This window comes from Henckelia pumila, unplaced genomic scaffold, assembly GCF_033568475.1.
Source record: "Henckelia pumila isolate YLH828 unplaced genomic scaffold, ASM3356847v2 CTG_461:::fragment_3, whole genome shotgun sequence".
Taxonomy (NCBI): Eukaryota; Viridiplantae; Streptophyta; class Magnoliopsida; order Lamiales; family Gesneriaceae; genus Henckelia; species Henckelia pumila.
The window spans coordinates 5,335,129-5,351,347 of record NW_027331831.1 but is presented as its reverse complement, the minus strand read 5'-3'; the positions used below and the strand labels follow the sequence as shown (position 1 = coordinate 5,351,347).

At 35.4% G+C, this 16,219-nt stretch overlaps 1 protein-coding gene across 1 annotated transcript; it reads left to right on the top strand.

Moving 5' to 3' along the window:
* The first annotated feature begins 542 nt into the window (after positions 1-542).
* LOC140872357 (xyloglucan endotransglucosylase/hydrolase protein 2-like) lies at positions 543-2,589 on the top strand. Its single transcript, XM_073275176.1, has 4 exons — positions 543-730; positions 1,210-1,313; positions 1,484-1,683; positions 2,175-2,589. Exons 1-4 carry the CDS (start codon positions 565-567, stop codon positions 2,542-2,544), a joined length of 840 nt encoding a protein of 279 aa, XP_073131277.1. The 5' UTR covers positions 543-564; the 3' UTR covers positions 2,545-2,589.
* The last annotated feature ends 13,630 nt before the right edge of the window (positions 2,590-16,219 follow it).

The following is a 16,219-nucleotide window of genomic DNA, read 5'->3' as shown; positions in this document are numbered from 1 at the left end:
AGAATGTAATTTAGATGAGTTATTTTGAATTTATAATATACATAGAGAAAGTTAGCTTAGAATAAAATGAGGTAAGAATAATTTTAAAAATGATAATAAAATTTATTATATAAGACGATGAGAAATGGGAGACGGTTGGAAAAAAGGTTGAGAAATTGCAAGCGATTTCAAATTCAACGTGTATTTTTGGATTAAGATAAGAAGTGGGTTAGTGGGATGTGGAATGAGAAATGAGAGGTTAATAAACCAATTGAAAAGTGATAAATCAAATAGTAGAGAAAGGGCAAAAAAGAAAATAATAAAGTTGGTGTCCTCAAAGACAGTTTTTATAAGCTCCTCGACTATTATAAAATAGTAGAGATTTTATGTGAATGCATATCTATTTTGCAAATAAAGGGAAGAAACTTTAAATTTTAATGTATGTAAAACTGGATGGGAAATTTAAACAATACTAATATTAGCTATTAACAATTAATTCTATTCGAGTGTATAAATACCACCTACAATCTAAACAGTATAACACAATAGTTTCACATTATTTTTCTTAAGTATTTCTATTATTTAATGGATTTCATAATTATATTAACCATTATTCTCAGTGTTCTTCCAATGAAATCAAATGGAGCAAATAATAGTTTTTATCATTATTATACCTATTTATGGGGTACTGATCATTTCTTGGTTGATCCTCAAGGAACTTCGGTGCAACTCAAGATGGACAAAATCTCAGGTTATTTGATATGAATTTTTTCACTATTATTTCATTATTCTGATTTCTGATCACTCGTTTTTTTTTTAAAAAAAATTCTTTGAGTTTGTATTATATTTTTTAGAGTACACTTTGCATAATTAATAATACACACACACACACACATATGTATATGTTTTTTTTTTTGTATCAGAGTCAACTACATGATTCGATCCCCATGATTTGAAAATAATGCAATTATCGAGATATCGATTATTTGGGTACAATACCCAATAGCTATCCATAAAAAAAAAGATTGACTCCGAAGGGGATCCTTTCGAATGAGTCAGAGGTTCATTGGCTTGGTGAAGCGACAAAGGCTCGATACTGCATATAGAGTGTATTAAATATTTTCCACACTGCAACATAACAACATGAAAATTATTCATAATCAATTAATTGTGTCCTTTTGTGTGTGTGTGTGTATTTATGTGTGTGTCTATATATATATATATGTACAGGTGGTGCTGGATTTAGGTCAAAATCGGACTACGGATCCGGGTCGTTCCATATAAGGTTGAAGACACCAAATAAGAGAACAAAAGGGATTGTTACATCCTTCTATGTAAATTGTTAACTTCTGCTATGGTTTCTTTAATAAGATATACAGTACTACGAACAACATAATTAATATCGGCATATATATGAATATATATATATATATATATCATATGATCATTAATATAAATCTAGATTATTTATTTATACATGTTTGTTAATTGATGCAATTGATAGTTGACTTCGAACCCAGATGATGGCACACCTCAGGGGAACCATTTCGAGCTCGATTTCGAGTTTTGGGGTGTGGATAGAAGGGTACAAACGAATATTTTCCTTAACGACGGAGGGCAGAGAGAGCAACGCTTTCATCTTTGGTATGATCCATCCAAAGATTTTCATTTGTACCAAATTATCTGGAACTCACATCAAATAATGTAAGTGTCTCAGTTTAGACGTGATGCTTAAATCCACTAATTTTGAGAAAAAATAAGTTTTTTGGTATGTTAACTTGTCCATATCCATGTTTTGGTTTTGGTCTATTAAATTTTTCGATATGAGTTTTGGTACACTTAATTTGCACTTTCAGTATTTTTTGGTCTAACTGCATACGTGTCAATTTTTTATTGGTCCAAAATGATGACATGGACCAATCATAAGCTGACACATATGCAGTTGGACCAAAAAATACTGAAAATACAAAATTAGTGTACCAAAATCCACATCGAAAAAGTTAATGGACCAAAACCCAAAGTAAAGTTACTGGACCAAAAAATTTATTTTTCCTAATTTTGACATGCACCTTAGCCAACTTTTGAATTAAGAACTAAATTTAATATATTTTTTTAAAAAAAATAGAAACCTTTATTTGATCCTAGCACGAAATGTTGTATATAATAACATTCATATGTGTTGAATGTGATTTTAGATTCATGGTGGATGGCATTCCCATAAGAGTATTCAAGAACAATAGTGCCAAAGGGATAGCATTTCCAAACAAGGCGATGCATGTAGATGCAAGCATATGGAATGCACCATTCGCAGGCCCGGTTAAATGGAGCCAAGCCCCTTTCATAGCACAATATCAAGATTTCGGTTTCACTGCGTGTTCGGCGCGGGCTAAATCCAAGAACATTTCCTACTGTTCTTCGCAGATCTATTTTTGGAACAAGCCTAAATATTGGGAGTTAAGTGCATCACAGAAACAACAAATGGATAAATACAGGAAATCTTATATGTTTTATGATTATTGTTCTAGCAAAACTACTTGGAAACCGGAATGCCCACTTAATGCATAATGAGTGAATGGTTGAACTAAACTCAATTTTATTGAAATAAAAATATTTTACAATGTTATCATTTGGTTCGATTAGTATATATAAATATTTTTCATCATGTTTTTATCACATTTATATTCATCTATCATACATCTCATCCATGAAACTAAACGGTTTCTTAAAGTGACTACGAGTAATATTCATGTTATAAAGTGTCCACCATTAATTATTAGTAAATAATATAAATCTTTCGTATTTCATCAAATATAATAATCTATTAAAAAAATTTAAATTATTCAAAACTAATCAATCATTCATAAATCTTTTCAAAACTTATCAACATATATAAACCATGAAATAATACAATAACATATGTTTTTTAAGGCTAGCTGGTCCATCCAAACTCGTGGCCCGCCTTTGAAGAGACCTAAATTAATAACCCAGTCTACGTACCTATTTTATGGTGGAGCAGGTTGGCCCAACTAGCCTAATCGTTTTGACGGTTATAGAAATATAAATCTCCATTGGAATGTGAATTTTCAATCAAATGTCATACCAAGCAAGTGTATAGAGAATGTTCATTTCATCTTTACTTCATCTCTTCCTGAAAGGAATATTTTATTCCTTAAAATTATACTATTTTGAAAATATTTTATTTAAATATCTTTTGCCATTTTTGGACATGAAGTAATTTTGAATAAGTTATTTACTTTCTTGTTTAACTTGATTTGAGATATGATTAAGTTTATCATAATATTTATTATCTTATTTGTAATATTTAATTCCTTTACTATGTAGATTTGACTTGATTAAAAAGAAACAAGATCTAGAATCCTATCTCTACAAAAAAATATCTACAAGGAAGGATTCAAGTATATATATTGAAAGAGAGAGACTGTGAGTTTCTTAAGCTTCAATATACGTACGTTGAGAAAGAGCTGCTGAAGCTTGTATCGGTCGTGATTGCTTGAAGCCGTGAATAACACTCGAAGATAGTTGATCGAAGAGTGTTTTCGTCTCACGTGTTGTTGGCTTCAAGATTTTTCTCCTTACTTCGTTTTTGTTATTTTATTTCATATAAAATGTTTTAGGAGAACTTTTACTATTTATTTTCTCACTTGTTTTGAGAAATTGAGTTTTTCAATAATCACTAGTTTTAGGGTTTGTAAAACTCTTTGAAAGTTTTCTAATGAAGTTTTGCCCTGAGGCGGTCATTTGAGTTTATTTATTTGGTTGCTTGTTTATTTTATTTATGCTTTAATTATATTCCGCTGCAAATTACTCAAGATGTTATTGTAGTGTGACAACACCTCAAACTGTTTATGTGCAACCCCAATTCCCTTACAAGTGGCATCAGAGCCATATTCTTGATACACTAAGAACTGATCTTGGTTTGTTTATTTTATTACAGGGAATAAGATGGACTCATCGTCTGTTGCGAATTCGTTCTTGAAACCTCCGGTTCTTGATGGCACGAATTACACACTATGGAAGAATAGGATGCGATATACTATTAAGGCTATGGATGTTCGTGCTTGGCAAAGTATTCTGAATGGTTGGACTCCTCCAAAGACGCTAGATGAAGATGGAGACTATATCATCAAGCAAGAAGAAACTTGGACTGCCGAGGAAACACAAAGTTCAAGCTACAATGCTAAAGCACTCAATGCAATTTTTGCAACTGTGGATATGAGGATGTATGGAATCATAGCTGACTGCACTATTGCTAAAGATGCATGGGATGCTCTTCAAGAACACTGTGAAAGAACTGATAGCGTGAGAAGAACAAGATTGAGATTGTTAAATGGAAGATTTGAGAATATCAGGATGATGAGAATGAAACTATTGCTGATTATAATAAGAAACTTAGGGAGATAGCTACAGAGGTGCATGCTCTTGGAGGACCTATTGCTAGTGAAACTATGGTAAACAAGGTGCTTCGATCCTTGCCTAAAAAATTCAATGGGAAGATTTGGGCGCTTGAAGAAATAAAAGACACTTCAAAGATGAAGATGACTGAACTGATTAGCATCCTTCAAGTTTTTGATATGAACAATTCAGAACAAGAGAAGGATAAAGGAAAATCAATAGCCCTTCAAGTGCAGGAATACCACATAACAGAAAGGTACCTGCCAACATGCGATCGCTTCCCTCAGTAGCCTACTCCTGAGACAGAGCAAACACCTGCCCTTGAGTCTGGGGACGATAACCAAAAGAACTCTGTGGTGCTGGCTGCTGACGTGGAAAAGTAGAAGCCTTAGATCCAACCTAGGATCCCGATCCACTAGCAGAACCCATGCGCTGAGGACAATCTCTCCGCAGATGTCCCTGCTGCCCACAAATATAACAAGCCCCAGTAGCTCTCCGACATGAAGCTGCAGGATGCTTCCCTCCACAATGGCTACAAAATTCCTCCTTCTTCTTCTTCTTTCCAAAAAAAAAAATACCCCGTGAACTACGAGATCCAGATGAAGTAGTAGGAGTAGAAGAAGACGTAGGTCCAGATTGCACAACAGATTGAGCTCGAGGATCAAAAGATCCACTAGGCTGTCCTGTCATCATCATCTGTGCCCACCTGTTGCTAGTCTCCACAAGACGGCAACGGTTCACCAAAGTCTCAAAAGATATCGGGTCATCACAGATGACAACCTGAGCGCAGATATCTTGGTTCAAACCTTGTAGAAAGATATCATACTTCGACGCATCACTCTCATTGATATGAGGACTGAAAGGTAGCAGATCAAGAAATCGTTGCTGATATTGATCAATAGTCATTGATCCTTGTCTCAGAGTAAGCAACTCCATAGATCGTGCTTGGCGAACAGCCGGAGGAAAATACAATTTCTGGAACTCCCAAAAAAAATCCCCCCAAGTCACCTGTCCTCTCTCAGTACGTGCCTGAGCAGCTTTGGCATCCCACAAAAAACATGCTCGATCCTCTAGAACAAATTCTAGAACTTCCAATTTATGATCCTCAGTACAATCGAAAGCACGAAAAGTACTCTCGAGTTTAGACATCCAGCTTCTAGCTTGTTCAGGATTCTCGCCTCCTACTAAGGGTTTCGGTCCTACTTGCATGAACTTATTGATAGAGTAGCGACGTCTACCCTCATGATGACGATGTTGATCATCATGATGGCGATGATGACGATGATGATGACCACCTCCCTGGCCAACACTACCGTGACTCTCGTCAGCCATATCCTGAAAAGAATTGCACATTAAAATCCCAAATGCGCAAGAATTACTCAAGACTAAATCCCAAGTAGTAATCCCAAAATCTAAGCATGCTCTGATACCAAAAATGTAGTGACCCTGCATAGTATCACCTACTAACTAGCAACTAATAGCATGCATTAAACTTAATACAACAAAATAACTTAACAGAGTAAAACATGCGGAAACAAAACCATAATTTACATATCAGCTTAGGAACATAATCCAGGCTTAAATCTGTAGTGATACAACCAAATCGAAACCTTAAACATTAAACATTATACAGCTATATCGAATCCTGCTGTATAATAAAAATCCTCAAGGCTCCTGCTCCCTAGTCCTGCCTTGAACTACCAGCTCCGTCCATCCTGCGACCTGCCCCATGGAATAGGGTGTCCAAGATAACAACTAGGACGTGAGCGCTAACGCCCAGTACATAAACATGAGTACACGTAAATATATGATTCATGCGACATGATGACTGGTAACGGGTCATCCGAAAAATCAGTCTCAGAACCGGCGCCACATGAGTGCTGCCACCGCACGGATCAACCTCTGGGTGCAACCACACTCGTCTAGTACACCAGAGTAGACAGACATAAATGCCCCCGCCATCGCGGTACTCTCAGTGACAGACTATCGAGTATAGAGCTGAGCGGCTCTATAGTCAGGTATAACAAGGTATAGGCTCAACGTGTATATGCACATGACATATGAGTATAGAAAATGGTAAATCATACATCATGCTATATAATAATGCCAAATAAATGCAACATATAAACATGTATACTCGCTGGCAATCTCAATCAATATGTACGTACCTCTAGGCTAGTTCAAGTAAAGTAAGATCCTAGGTTCCAAGCCTATATTCAAAAGTTCACTGTATCACTACATAAATTCTATAAGCCTTAACTAAGCTAATAAGTACTTCCAAAACTTAAATAGATTCCCGAACCATACCTTCGTCCGTAGTTAGCCCTTTGAAGTCGCTAGTCCCGGATGACTATAACCACACCTTGGTTATTCCAGAACCTCTATTATAATCGATAGGGCCCTCAAGTGTATATCTCACACTATATAACTGAAGAAAGAAACTCGGGAATTCGTATTTAGAAATGAATCTGAGAAGCCCTATTTATAGGCAAAATTCCCGGCCAGGATCGGAACTTCCAATTTCAGGATCGGAGCTTCCGATCCAGCTCATTGCATGCATGTGTGACACGTCGGGATCGGAACTTTCGATCGGGCGATCGGAGCTTCCGATCTGCTCTACGTTTAACACTTGTCAAAACTCGCGGCTGAGTCACCGAGCATTACTGGCAGCCGGAGATCGGAAATTCCGTTCCAGGATCGGAGCTTCCGATCTCTGTGCTTCCGATGAGGTTCCGAAGTGGCTAGAATTGGAGCTTCCGATTTGGGTTCGGAGCTTCCGATCCGGCCCAAAGTCGAAAGCTCATATTCTCTTCCGAAGTCCAATAACACTCCGAAATTGATTAATTACCAACCCTTAATCATGTTTATCATATTATTATCTTAAAATAGAATCTGGGTTACTACAATTTTCAAGAATAAAACTGATGAGTCGGGAAACATCATTAGAAATAAAGCTAGGTTGGTAGCTCAAGGGTATACACAGTTTGAAGGGGTGGATTTTGATGAAACCTTTGCTCCTGTAGCCCATATTGAGTCTGTCCGACTTTTGCTTGCAATTTCGTGTAACATGGGAATGAAACTTTTTCAAATGGATGTAAAAATTGCCTTTTTGAATGGGATCCTAAATGAAGAAGTCTATGTGAAACAACATAAAGGATTTGAGGATCCAAATCATCTTGATTATGTGTATAAGTTAAAAAATGCATTGTATGGATTGAAGCAAGCACCACGTGCATGGTATGGAAGACTTACTGAGTACTTGCTCAATATTGGCTTCAAAAGAGGTGAAGTTGATAAAACTTTGTTTGTGCAAAAATCTCAAGGTAATATCTTAATTTGCCAAATTTATGTGGATGATATAATTTTTTGTGCTTCAAATGATAAACTTGTTGATGATTTTGTGAAGTGCATGTCTTCTACATTTGAGATGAGCATGGTTGGTGAGTTAACATATTTCTTAGGCTTGCAAGTGAAACAAGTGCATGATGGTATATTTTTGTGTCAAAGCAAGTATGCTAAAAATCTTGTGAAGAAGTTTCTGAATGACAACACTACACACATGCGCACGCCTATGGGGTCTAATGAAAAATTGTCTAGGGAGGATGTTGCCGAAGGTGTTGACAACACCCTCTACAGAAGCATGATTGGTAGTCTTTTGTATTTAAGTGCTACTAGACCTGATATCATGTATAGTGTTTGTTTGTGTGCTAGATACCAGTCTAACCCAAAAGTTACTCACTTGAAGGCCGTAAAACGTATATTGAAATATGTGGCTGATACTTTGAATTTGGGTTTATGGTACACTAAAGAAACCAATTCGAACTTGGTAGTATTTAGTGATACTGATTGGGCTGGGGATTTAGATGAGAGAAAGAGTACTTCGGGAGGATTTTTCTACTTGGGGAATAACTTAGTGTCAAGGTATAGTAAGAAACAAAATTATGTCTCACTGTCTACTGCCGAGTCTGAGTATGTTGTTGTTGGTAGTTGTTGCTCTCAACTCCTTTGGATGAATCAAATGCTAAATGATTATGGTGTTAAGAGTGATACTCCAATTGTCTACTGTGATAATTCTAGTGCCATTGATATATCCAAAAATTCAGTACAACACTCTCGAACCAAACACATTGACATTAGACATCACTTCATTCGAGATTTGGTCGAGAAAAGCATGATCTTAATTGAGTTTGTTGGAACTAATAACCAATTAGCTGATATATTCACAAAAGCTTTGGATTTCGAGAGATTTTCCAGTCTAAGGAAGTCTCTCAGTATGTGTGCATTATATACAGAACCGAGATGTTGTCAGGAGTGTTTCCAACACCCTGCGACAACACCTTTTCATACATGTGCATTTTCAGGATCTTAGGCATATTGCATTCATGCATTCATTCTGTTTTGTGATGTGTTGGATACTTTGTAACCATTGATTAGTTTTCACTCAGGATTCTTTGCAAAATATTTTACAGTTTAATTCGGATAAATTGAAGAAGAATTCTGACTGAGTCACGAAGTAGTGGAGGGATGCTTGTGTATTCCATGATCTTGTCCCAAATGAAAAGTGACTTTGAAAAATCAGAATAACAAAAGAACAAAATTGGTTAAGCTTGATTGAATCAATCATCAAATTTGATTGATAATCAGAAGCAAATGGAAAAAGCTACCTAAAAGGGTCCATTTGAAGATCGTTTCTTTAGTGTGCAGGCTACCACTTTTGCAAAAATAATGAATTGGATATAATAATTTTTCTGAATCCTGAAATGTTGCTGGGAGATGTTGCCAACATCGTGGATAACACCTTACTTGTCAACATATATTTGGGCATATAATTGCATTTTTTTTGTCACACTCTGTTTTAGACATAATTAGGACATGCATATTTTTAGTTGTGAATATCTTTGGCCGAAAGGTTATGAATTCTGATCAAACAAAAGTTTTGATTTTTGCCCTATCCACTGAATTTTTGAATTTGAATGAGACTGGATTTTGTTTCAGTGGTGTTATAGTCTGATGAGGAGTTAAATTTGGAAATATTTGGTGAAATATTTGAGCCTAGATTATCGGTGGAAATCAAAGAGATTTATTGCCTAATTAAAATGGATTTGTTACCGTTTTTGGAGAGTTACCGTTGAGGATTTTATTACCGTTGGGGACCTACTGAATCCAAGTTAGAATAGGAAAAGGTTTTGGGTATTATATATCTGAGCTATTATCTATTTATGGAAATTTATTATTTCCTTGTTTTCGTCCCGTATCTTTCCATTCACATTACTCTCTGATTACTATTACCCCTGTTCCTTCTCGATCTTTCATACTCACATATTCAAATGGCAGGAAAAAGGTTTTGATCCTCAAGATATTTGATCGGAGATGAGCTACAAAGAGGATGCTGCGGAATGTGTCACAGCACCTACGACACCACACCCCGTGAGTGAACAAGCGTTGATTTCTGTTGCTGAGGAACCTGTGCCCCTGGACTCCATTGCTCCAGGAGAGCCTGGTAATGCCATTAATGTGGAAAATCTACCAGACATGGCTGTGCTGAATAAGATGTTTCCATCGAAACCCTTGACCCGTCATTCTAAGAGACAAGCTGGCTACAACCCAGATTACACTTCTTCGAAAAGATTTCGTGGGAAGGGTCAATCATCAAGAACATCTTTGGTGGACACTGAATTTACCTCTGGGGATGAAACCTCCGATGAAGACTTTAAGTTGGTATATCGGAAAAGGAGAAAGGCGAGTGCCATGGAACCCTCTGTTCCAACCATCCCCGTTTCGTTTGAATCTGAGGAAAAATCAAAGGGGAGTTCATCTTCTGATGATGAATCCACTGAATCAGATGCTGCTGCTGTTCAGAAATATGCTTCTGCATCCATTCTTGTTTGTAAGGAACCATCATCTACTGCTCCTCATGTTCTGTCGAAAGATGAGGAGATGTCAATAGCCCAGTTCATGGCTAAGATGAAAAAGTATAAAAGCAAGAAACCTACTGATGCATCTCCTATTCATGAATCCGAGGATGAACCTGATGAAGAAATGCTTCAAGAATACGCTGATAACCGCCCTCAACCCTCTGAAAGTTCCAGCTCTGATTCGAGTGAAGATTCAGATGCTGAGAAGGAGTTGGAAGAAGAGTCAGTTTCCGATGACTTTGATGAAGAAGAAGAAGGTGCTGAGGAAGGTGTTGCCGACACCTTGGACAACACCTTGGGTGAAGAATACCGGGTAAACTCGTCCTATTCATATACTTTTTATTCCAAGGAGATTGCTGACTATTGGGACAAGTATGCTGATCGGGAGTTCCTGGAGGAACACAACATTGATGTGGAATTGTGGAGAGCTATGGAGCTCAGAACATGATCAAATTTTTTGAGGTAAGGAACATACTTTCTACAGTCACTACTGCTGGTCCTTACTGCAGAAAACTTGTGCGAGAATTCTACTGCAATCTCACTGAAGTTGTGAAGGATCCAATGTACATGAAGTATGAGAAAGTGTATGTGTGTGGGCAGATTTTCTCTTTCAGTCCTGCTATCATAAATGGATTTCTCCAGACTCCTGCCAGTGATGATGCTGCACTGCCTACCATGGATGAGATGACTTCTGTCATCACAGGATGACAAGTCACTGTTTTTCCAGCTCACCCCAAGAAGTTGCAGGCTGCCAAGCTCACTTCTCTATACTCTGTTCTCCACAAAACTGCTGTGAAAACCTGGACCCCTTCCGGGAATTCTACTGTGGTTACCAAGCTTCATGCTCCTGTCTTGTATACTATTGGTACTGGAATCGCATTCAACTATGGCCGACTTGTGTTTGACACAGTCATGGCCTTTGCAGATTGTGCTCAACCGACCCTGAAGTTGCATTATCCATCACTCATCTACTCTATGCTGCTGTCTCAAGAGATTGAGAAGGATGATGATGAGCTACTTATTGAGCCTGGGGAGTTGCTAAAGATCGCACCTACATTACTCAAGGGAAATAGGAATATAGATCTTCCTTGGTCTGAATCAGGTGTTGTGGCAGGTGTTGCCCCATCTGCCACTGCTATTTTTGTACCCCCTTCTGCTGCTCAAGAAATGGATCCTACCTTTATTCAAACTCAACGGCTGCATGCTGAGCAGAAGATTACTCAAGCGAAGGCTGGTCTCGCCTATTACGAAGGGATGAAGGCTCACTATGAGTCCCTATTAAGTGGAGCTGACCCTTCTGAACAAAAAGGGATAAAAGGAAGTGAAGCAGAAGAAGAAGCTGATGGCTCATCTGAGAGCAATCAATTTTAGTTTGTTTATTTTGGTTTTGCTAGTATATTTTAATTTTATTTCTAAGGTTTTGTGTTTTGTGTGTTTGTTACTTTGATCCTAATCAAAACTATTTTTTGTGGTGTCCACTCTGATATAAGTTCTTGTTTCTGTTTCTCCTTACGCATATGTTTTCTGTTTTGAAGTGTTGTACCTAGATGTTGCCAACATCTCGTGACAACACCTCTGCTTATACTTAGGGGAAAATCTATTAAGGGGGAGTTTTGATTAATGGGGAGTTTAGTTGATCTGTTTGTAAATTAAATGTGTTTTGTCCAGAAAGGCAAAAAAGGGAAGATTGAAAGGAATATTTTATTCCTTAAAATTATACTATTTTGAAAAGATTTTATTTAAATATCTTTTGCCTTTCTTGGACATGAAGTAATTTTGAATAAGTTATTTACTTCCTTGTTTAACTTGATTTGAGATATGATTAAGTTTATCATGATATTTATTATCTTATCTCTAATATTTAATTCCTTTACTATGTAGATTTGACTTGATCAAAAAGGAACAAGATCTAGAATCCTATCTCTACAAGGAAATATCTACAAGGAAGGATTCAAGTATATATATTGAAAGAGAGAGACTGTGAGTTTCTTAAGCTTCAATATACGTACGTTGAGAAAGAGCTGCTGAAGCTTATATCGGCCGTGATTGCTTGAAGCCGTGAAGAACACTCGAAGATAGTTGATCGAAGAGTGTTTTCGTCTCACGTGTTGTTGGCTTCAAGATTTTTCTCCTTACTTCATTTTTGTTATTCTATTTCATATAGAATGTTTTAGGAGAACTTTTACTATTTATTTTCTCACTTATTTTGAGAAATTGAGTTTTTCAATAATCACTAGTTTTAGGGTTTGTAAAACTCTTTGAAATTTTTCTAGTGAAGTTTTGCATTGAGGCGCTGTAAGAGTATCTTATACTCTTGCTTAAATCATTTGAGTCTATTTATTTTGTTGCTTGTTTATTTTATTTACGCTTTAATTATATTCCGCTGCAAATTACTCAAGGTGTTATTGTAGGTGTTGTCAACACCTTGTGACAACACCTGAAACTGTTTATGTGCAACCCCAATTCCCTTACACCTCCTATCAAGCATGTTATAACAGTGCACATAATATAAATGAATATTAGTTAGATATATGCTCTTAAAGGGGTATCGATTTGGTAGAGCAAGTGAACATTGGATCAATAATCAGAAGTTCGATTCCATATACACCTTTTGGCATGAACCTGTTGCAAAGGGCTTGTATGACGCGATGTACCTGGTTTATATGTTATTTCGTTAGCTCAAAGGTTTACAATGTGTGCATAGAAGGATAATCACGACAGGTTTCCACGACATAAAAAAATATATATATTGATTAGATATATAATCCAGCTCAAAAAATTTTCAATTTTATAGTTTTCTTTTTTTAACGACATTGTCATTTTTAAAAAAAGAAAAATCTAAAAATTCATGGTCTTACGCATACGTACCTCAATCATCGGATGTTTTGGTCTTTGGGATGCACCGTTTTGTCCATGCTAATAGGGAATTCCACTTGGAAGTTTGATAGATCTATGAAGGACGCCGATGTGATATTGATGGAAATCGGTTGTAGCGATCAGATTCGGCAACAATGAGTCCTGTGTAATATATATATATATATATATATATATATATATATAGAAATTTTCAGCTGCCCAATCAATGATGTCCAAATCGTCCCCGATAACTAAAACCAGGTACCGTGTTTTTTAGTGATCGGGGACGAAAGGGGGGGGGACTTTTCATCTGCCCAACCAATTTTTCCCACTTCGTCCCCGATCAGTTTTAGTTTTTTTTTTCCGCATAACTAAAACACGGTACTGAGTTTTAGTTGTCGGGGACGAGTTGAACATCATTGGTTGGGCAACTAAAAATTTATATATATATATATATATATATATATATATATATATATATATATATATATATATATATATACAATCAAATAAAGGAAGATGAATGGAGTTGTAAATGGATCCAATTACTTGTATACATTTATTTTTAACAGAGTGATATCTATATCTATCTAACAAGTATATATACACCATTTGAACTTGTTGTTGTGGATTAGCATGGGATTCTGCATGTATACATATATGATATATGTGTGAGAATGACTTGAAATTTTTAACATGAAGTTAAACTAGGATCAGTACTTATTGCTAATAATTTTGCAATATTTATATAATTTATAATTATGAGTATAATTATAATTGTGTTAAATAACATACAGTTTGATCAATAGTTTTTTTTCTTGCAACCTCAACATTTTTACAAACCTAGCATATAATTTTGATTGATAATCACTAAATCTATTAGTGAATTTCAAAATTATAATAAAATCTTATATCAAATATGTAAATATTAAAATTTTTATTAGATTCACATTTAATTTTGACATAAATTTCATAAAAAATCATTTAAAAAACTAATTTTAAAAATAAAATAATGTGTGCATTGTCGCTAATACTAATTACAATATCTAGCCTAATAACGAGATTACAAAATTAATTAAATATTCTTTATGAACAAAACCCATGATAAAAAATCTAAAATAAAAACTTCCTGAAATCATATTATATATATATATATATATATATATGTAATAGTCAAAGAAAATTAAACGCTACTTTTAATATTTTAAAATCCAAATTAAGCAGGGAAAAACATTCTTAATCAAAAAATATAATCAGAAAATAATAATAATAATAATAATAATAATAATAATAATAGTAATTTTTTGAATAATAATAATAATAATAGTAATAATGTTAGAAATCAAACTATAAGTTTTGGTGATAACACATCAAACAAAATGAAGTACTAAAATAAATGAGATCTTAAGGACAAAATGAAAGTTTTTGTACAGATCAAACTTAACAAAGTTGACCAGATCAAGTTTCCGACAAAATTGGAGTTCTGAATAAATCAAGTATTTGATCTATGTTTTCCTCACAATGATTTACTTTAACAGATCAAATGAACTCCTACTAGAAGAACAAATCCAGATTGCTTGAAACCCTATATCTTCTGCCAGACCGAGTTCAAGCTTATTTGGTCAAGATTATTTACACTTCATCAAGTGTGAAAGCCATCGATCCAGATTAGATCAAAGTAGCTAATGGAAGCATCAGTTGCCAAGGTTGTTGAGCTAGAAGATAAACTCATTTAATGAAGATTTAAACGTTGGCTAGCTTTCCTCAAAGTCAAGATTTGTGAGTCAACTTATGAGATATGTTGGCGGCTCACTCGCTAGTTTTTTAAGGCTATAAATATGCAATGATTCAAAGATTCAAACACAGAGTGAACAACACAGAAATCTCGAATTCGAAGATTGCTTCCTAATTCATTTGAGAAGCCAAAAGGTCTTCACTCCATATCCTAACTCAGAAACTCATCCTACCAGATCAAAGTTTCAAAGCTCTGAGTTAGAAAAAGTCTCAAAATCGATCGAGCTCAAAAAAATACATATCATATCAAGAACGATCCAGATCAAAGCTATTTGTAGCTTTCCAGATCAAAGTATCAAAACACGTACTGTGGCTTCCTTTTGTAACTCAAAGCAGAGTGTTTGATCTGCTTCGAGAGTGTGTGTTGCTAGAAGTTTCTTTCAAAAGGTTGATTGGATTGGATTTGTACAAAGCGTTGTATATCAAAGTCTTCTAGTGGAATCTTTCTGGAAATAGAAGAAGGAACGACGTAGAAGATTAAGCTCCGAACATCCATAAAAATTCTCTGTCTCTTTTACTTACTGCACTTACGATATCTTATCTACCTTAGCTTTTATATTTCAATCTATAAGGAAGATTCTTCCGCCTGATCTTACAGATCTTTCGAGCAGCACAAAGTTTTAAGCAATTAAAACTTCTGTCTGGTTCTCACAAATCAGATCGAAGTACCTTTAAAATTTTAAAATAGTGTATTCAACCCCCTCTACACATATTTTGATCCTAACAAATAATAATAGTAATTAGCAACTCAAATTTATTTGAAGGGAATAACAAATATTATAGATTTTATGTGAATGCATATCTTTTTTATTTTTTAGAAAAAAATATACAAACCTTTGTTCGATCCTAGCATGAAATGTTGTATATAATAAAATTCATATTTGTTGAATGTGATTTTAGATTCATGATGGATGGCATTCCCATAATATTCAAGAACAATAGTGCCAAAGGGATATCATTTCTAAACAAGTCGATGCATGTTGATACAAGCATATGGAATGCACCAATCGTGGGTCCAGTTACATGGAGTCAAGCCCCTTTCATAGCCCAGTATCAAGATTTTGGTTTCCTCGCGTATTCGACATCGGCTAAATCCAAGAACATTTCGAACTGTTCTTCACAGATCTATTTTTGGAACAAGACTGAAAATGGGAGATAAGTGCATCACAGAAACAACAAATGGATAAATACATGAAATCTTATATGCCTTATGACTATTGTTCTAGCAAGACTACTTGAAAACCAGAATTCTCACGTAATGC

Excerpts from the sequence above, each read along its gene's own strand:
- LOC140872357 (XM_073275176.1), top strand. The coding sequence starts at position 565 with ATGGATTTCATAATTATATTAACCATTATTCTCAGTGTTCTTCCAATG. Across the intron at positions 1,314-1,483 it reads GGATTGTTACATCCTTCTAT|TTGACTTCGAACCCAGATGA; the intron begins GTAAATTGTTAA and ends TGCAATTGATAG. Across the intron at positions 1,684-2,174 it reads TGGAACTCACATCAAATAAT|ATTCATGGTGGATGGCATTC; the intron begins GTAAGTGTCTCA and ends ATGTGATTTTAG.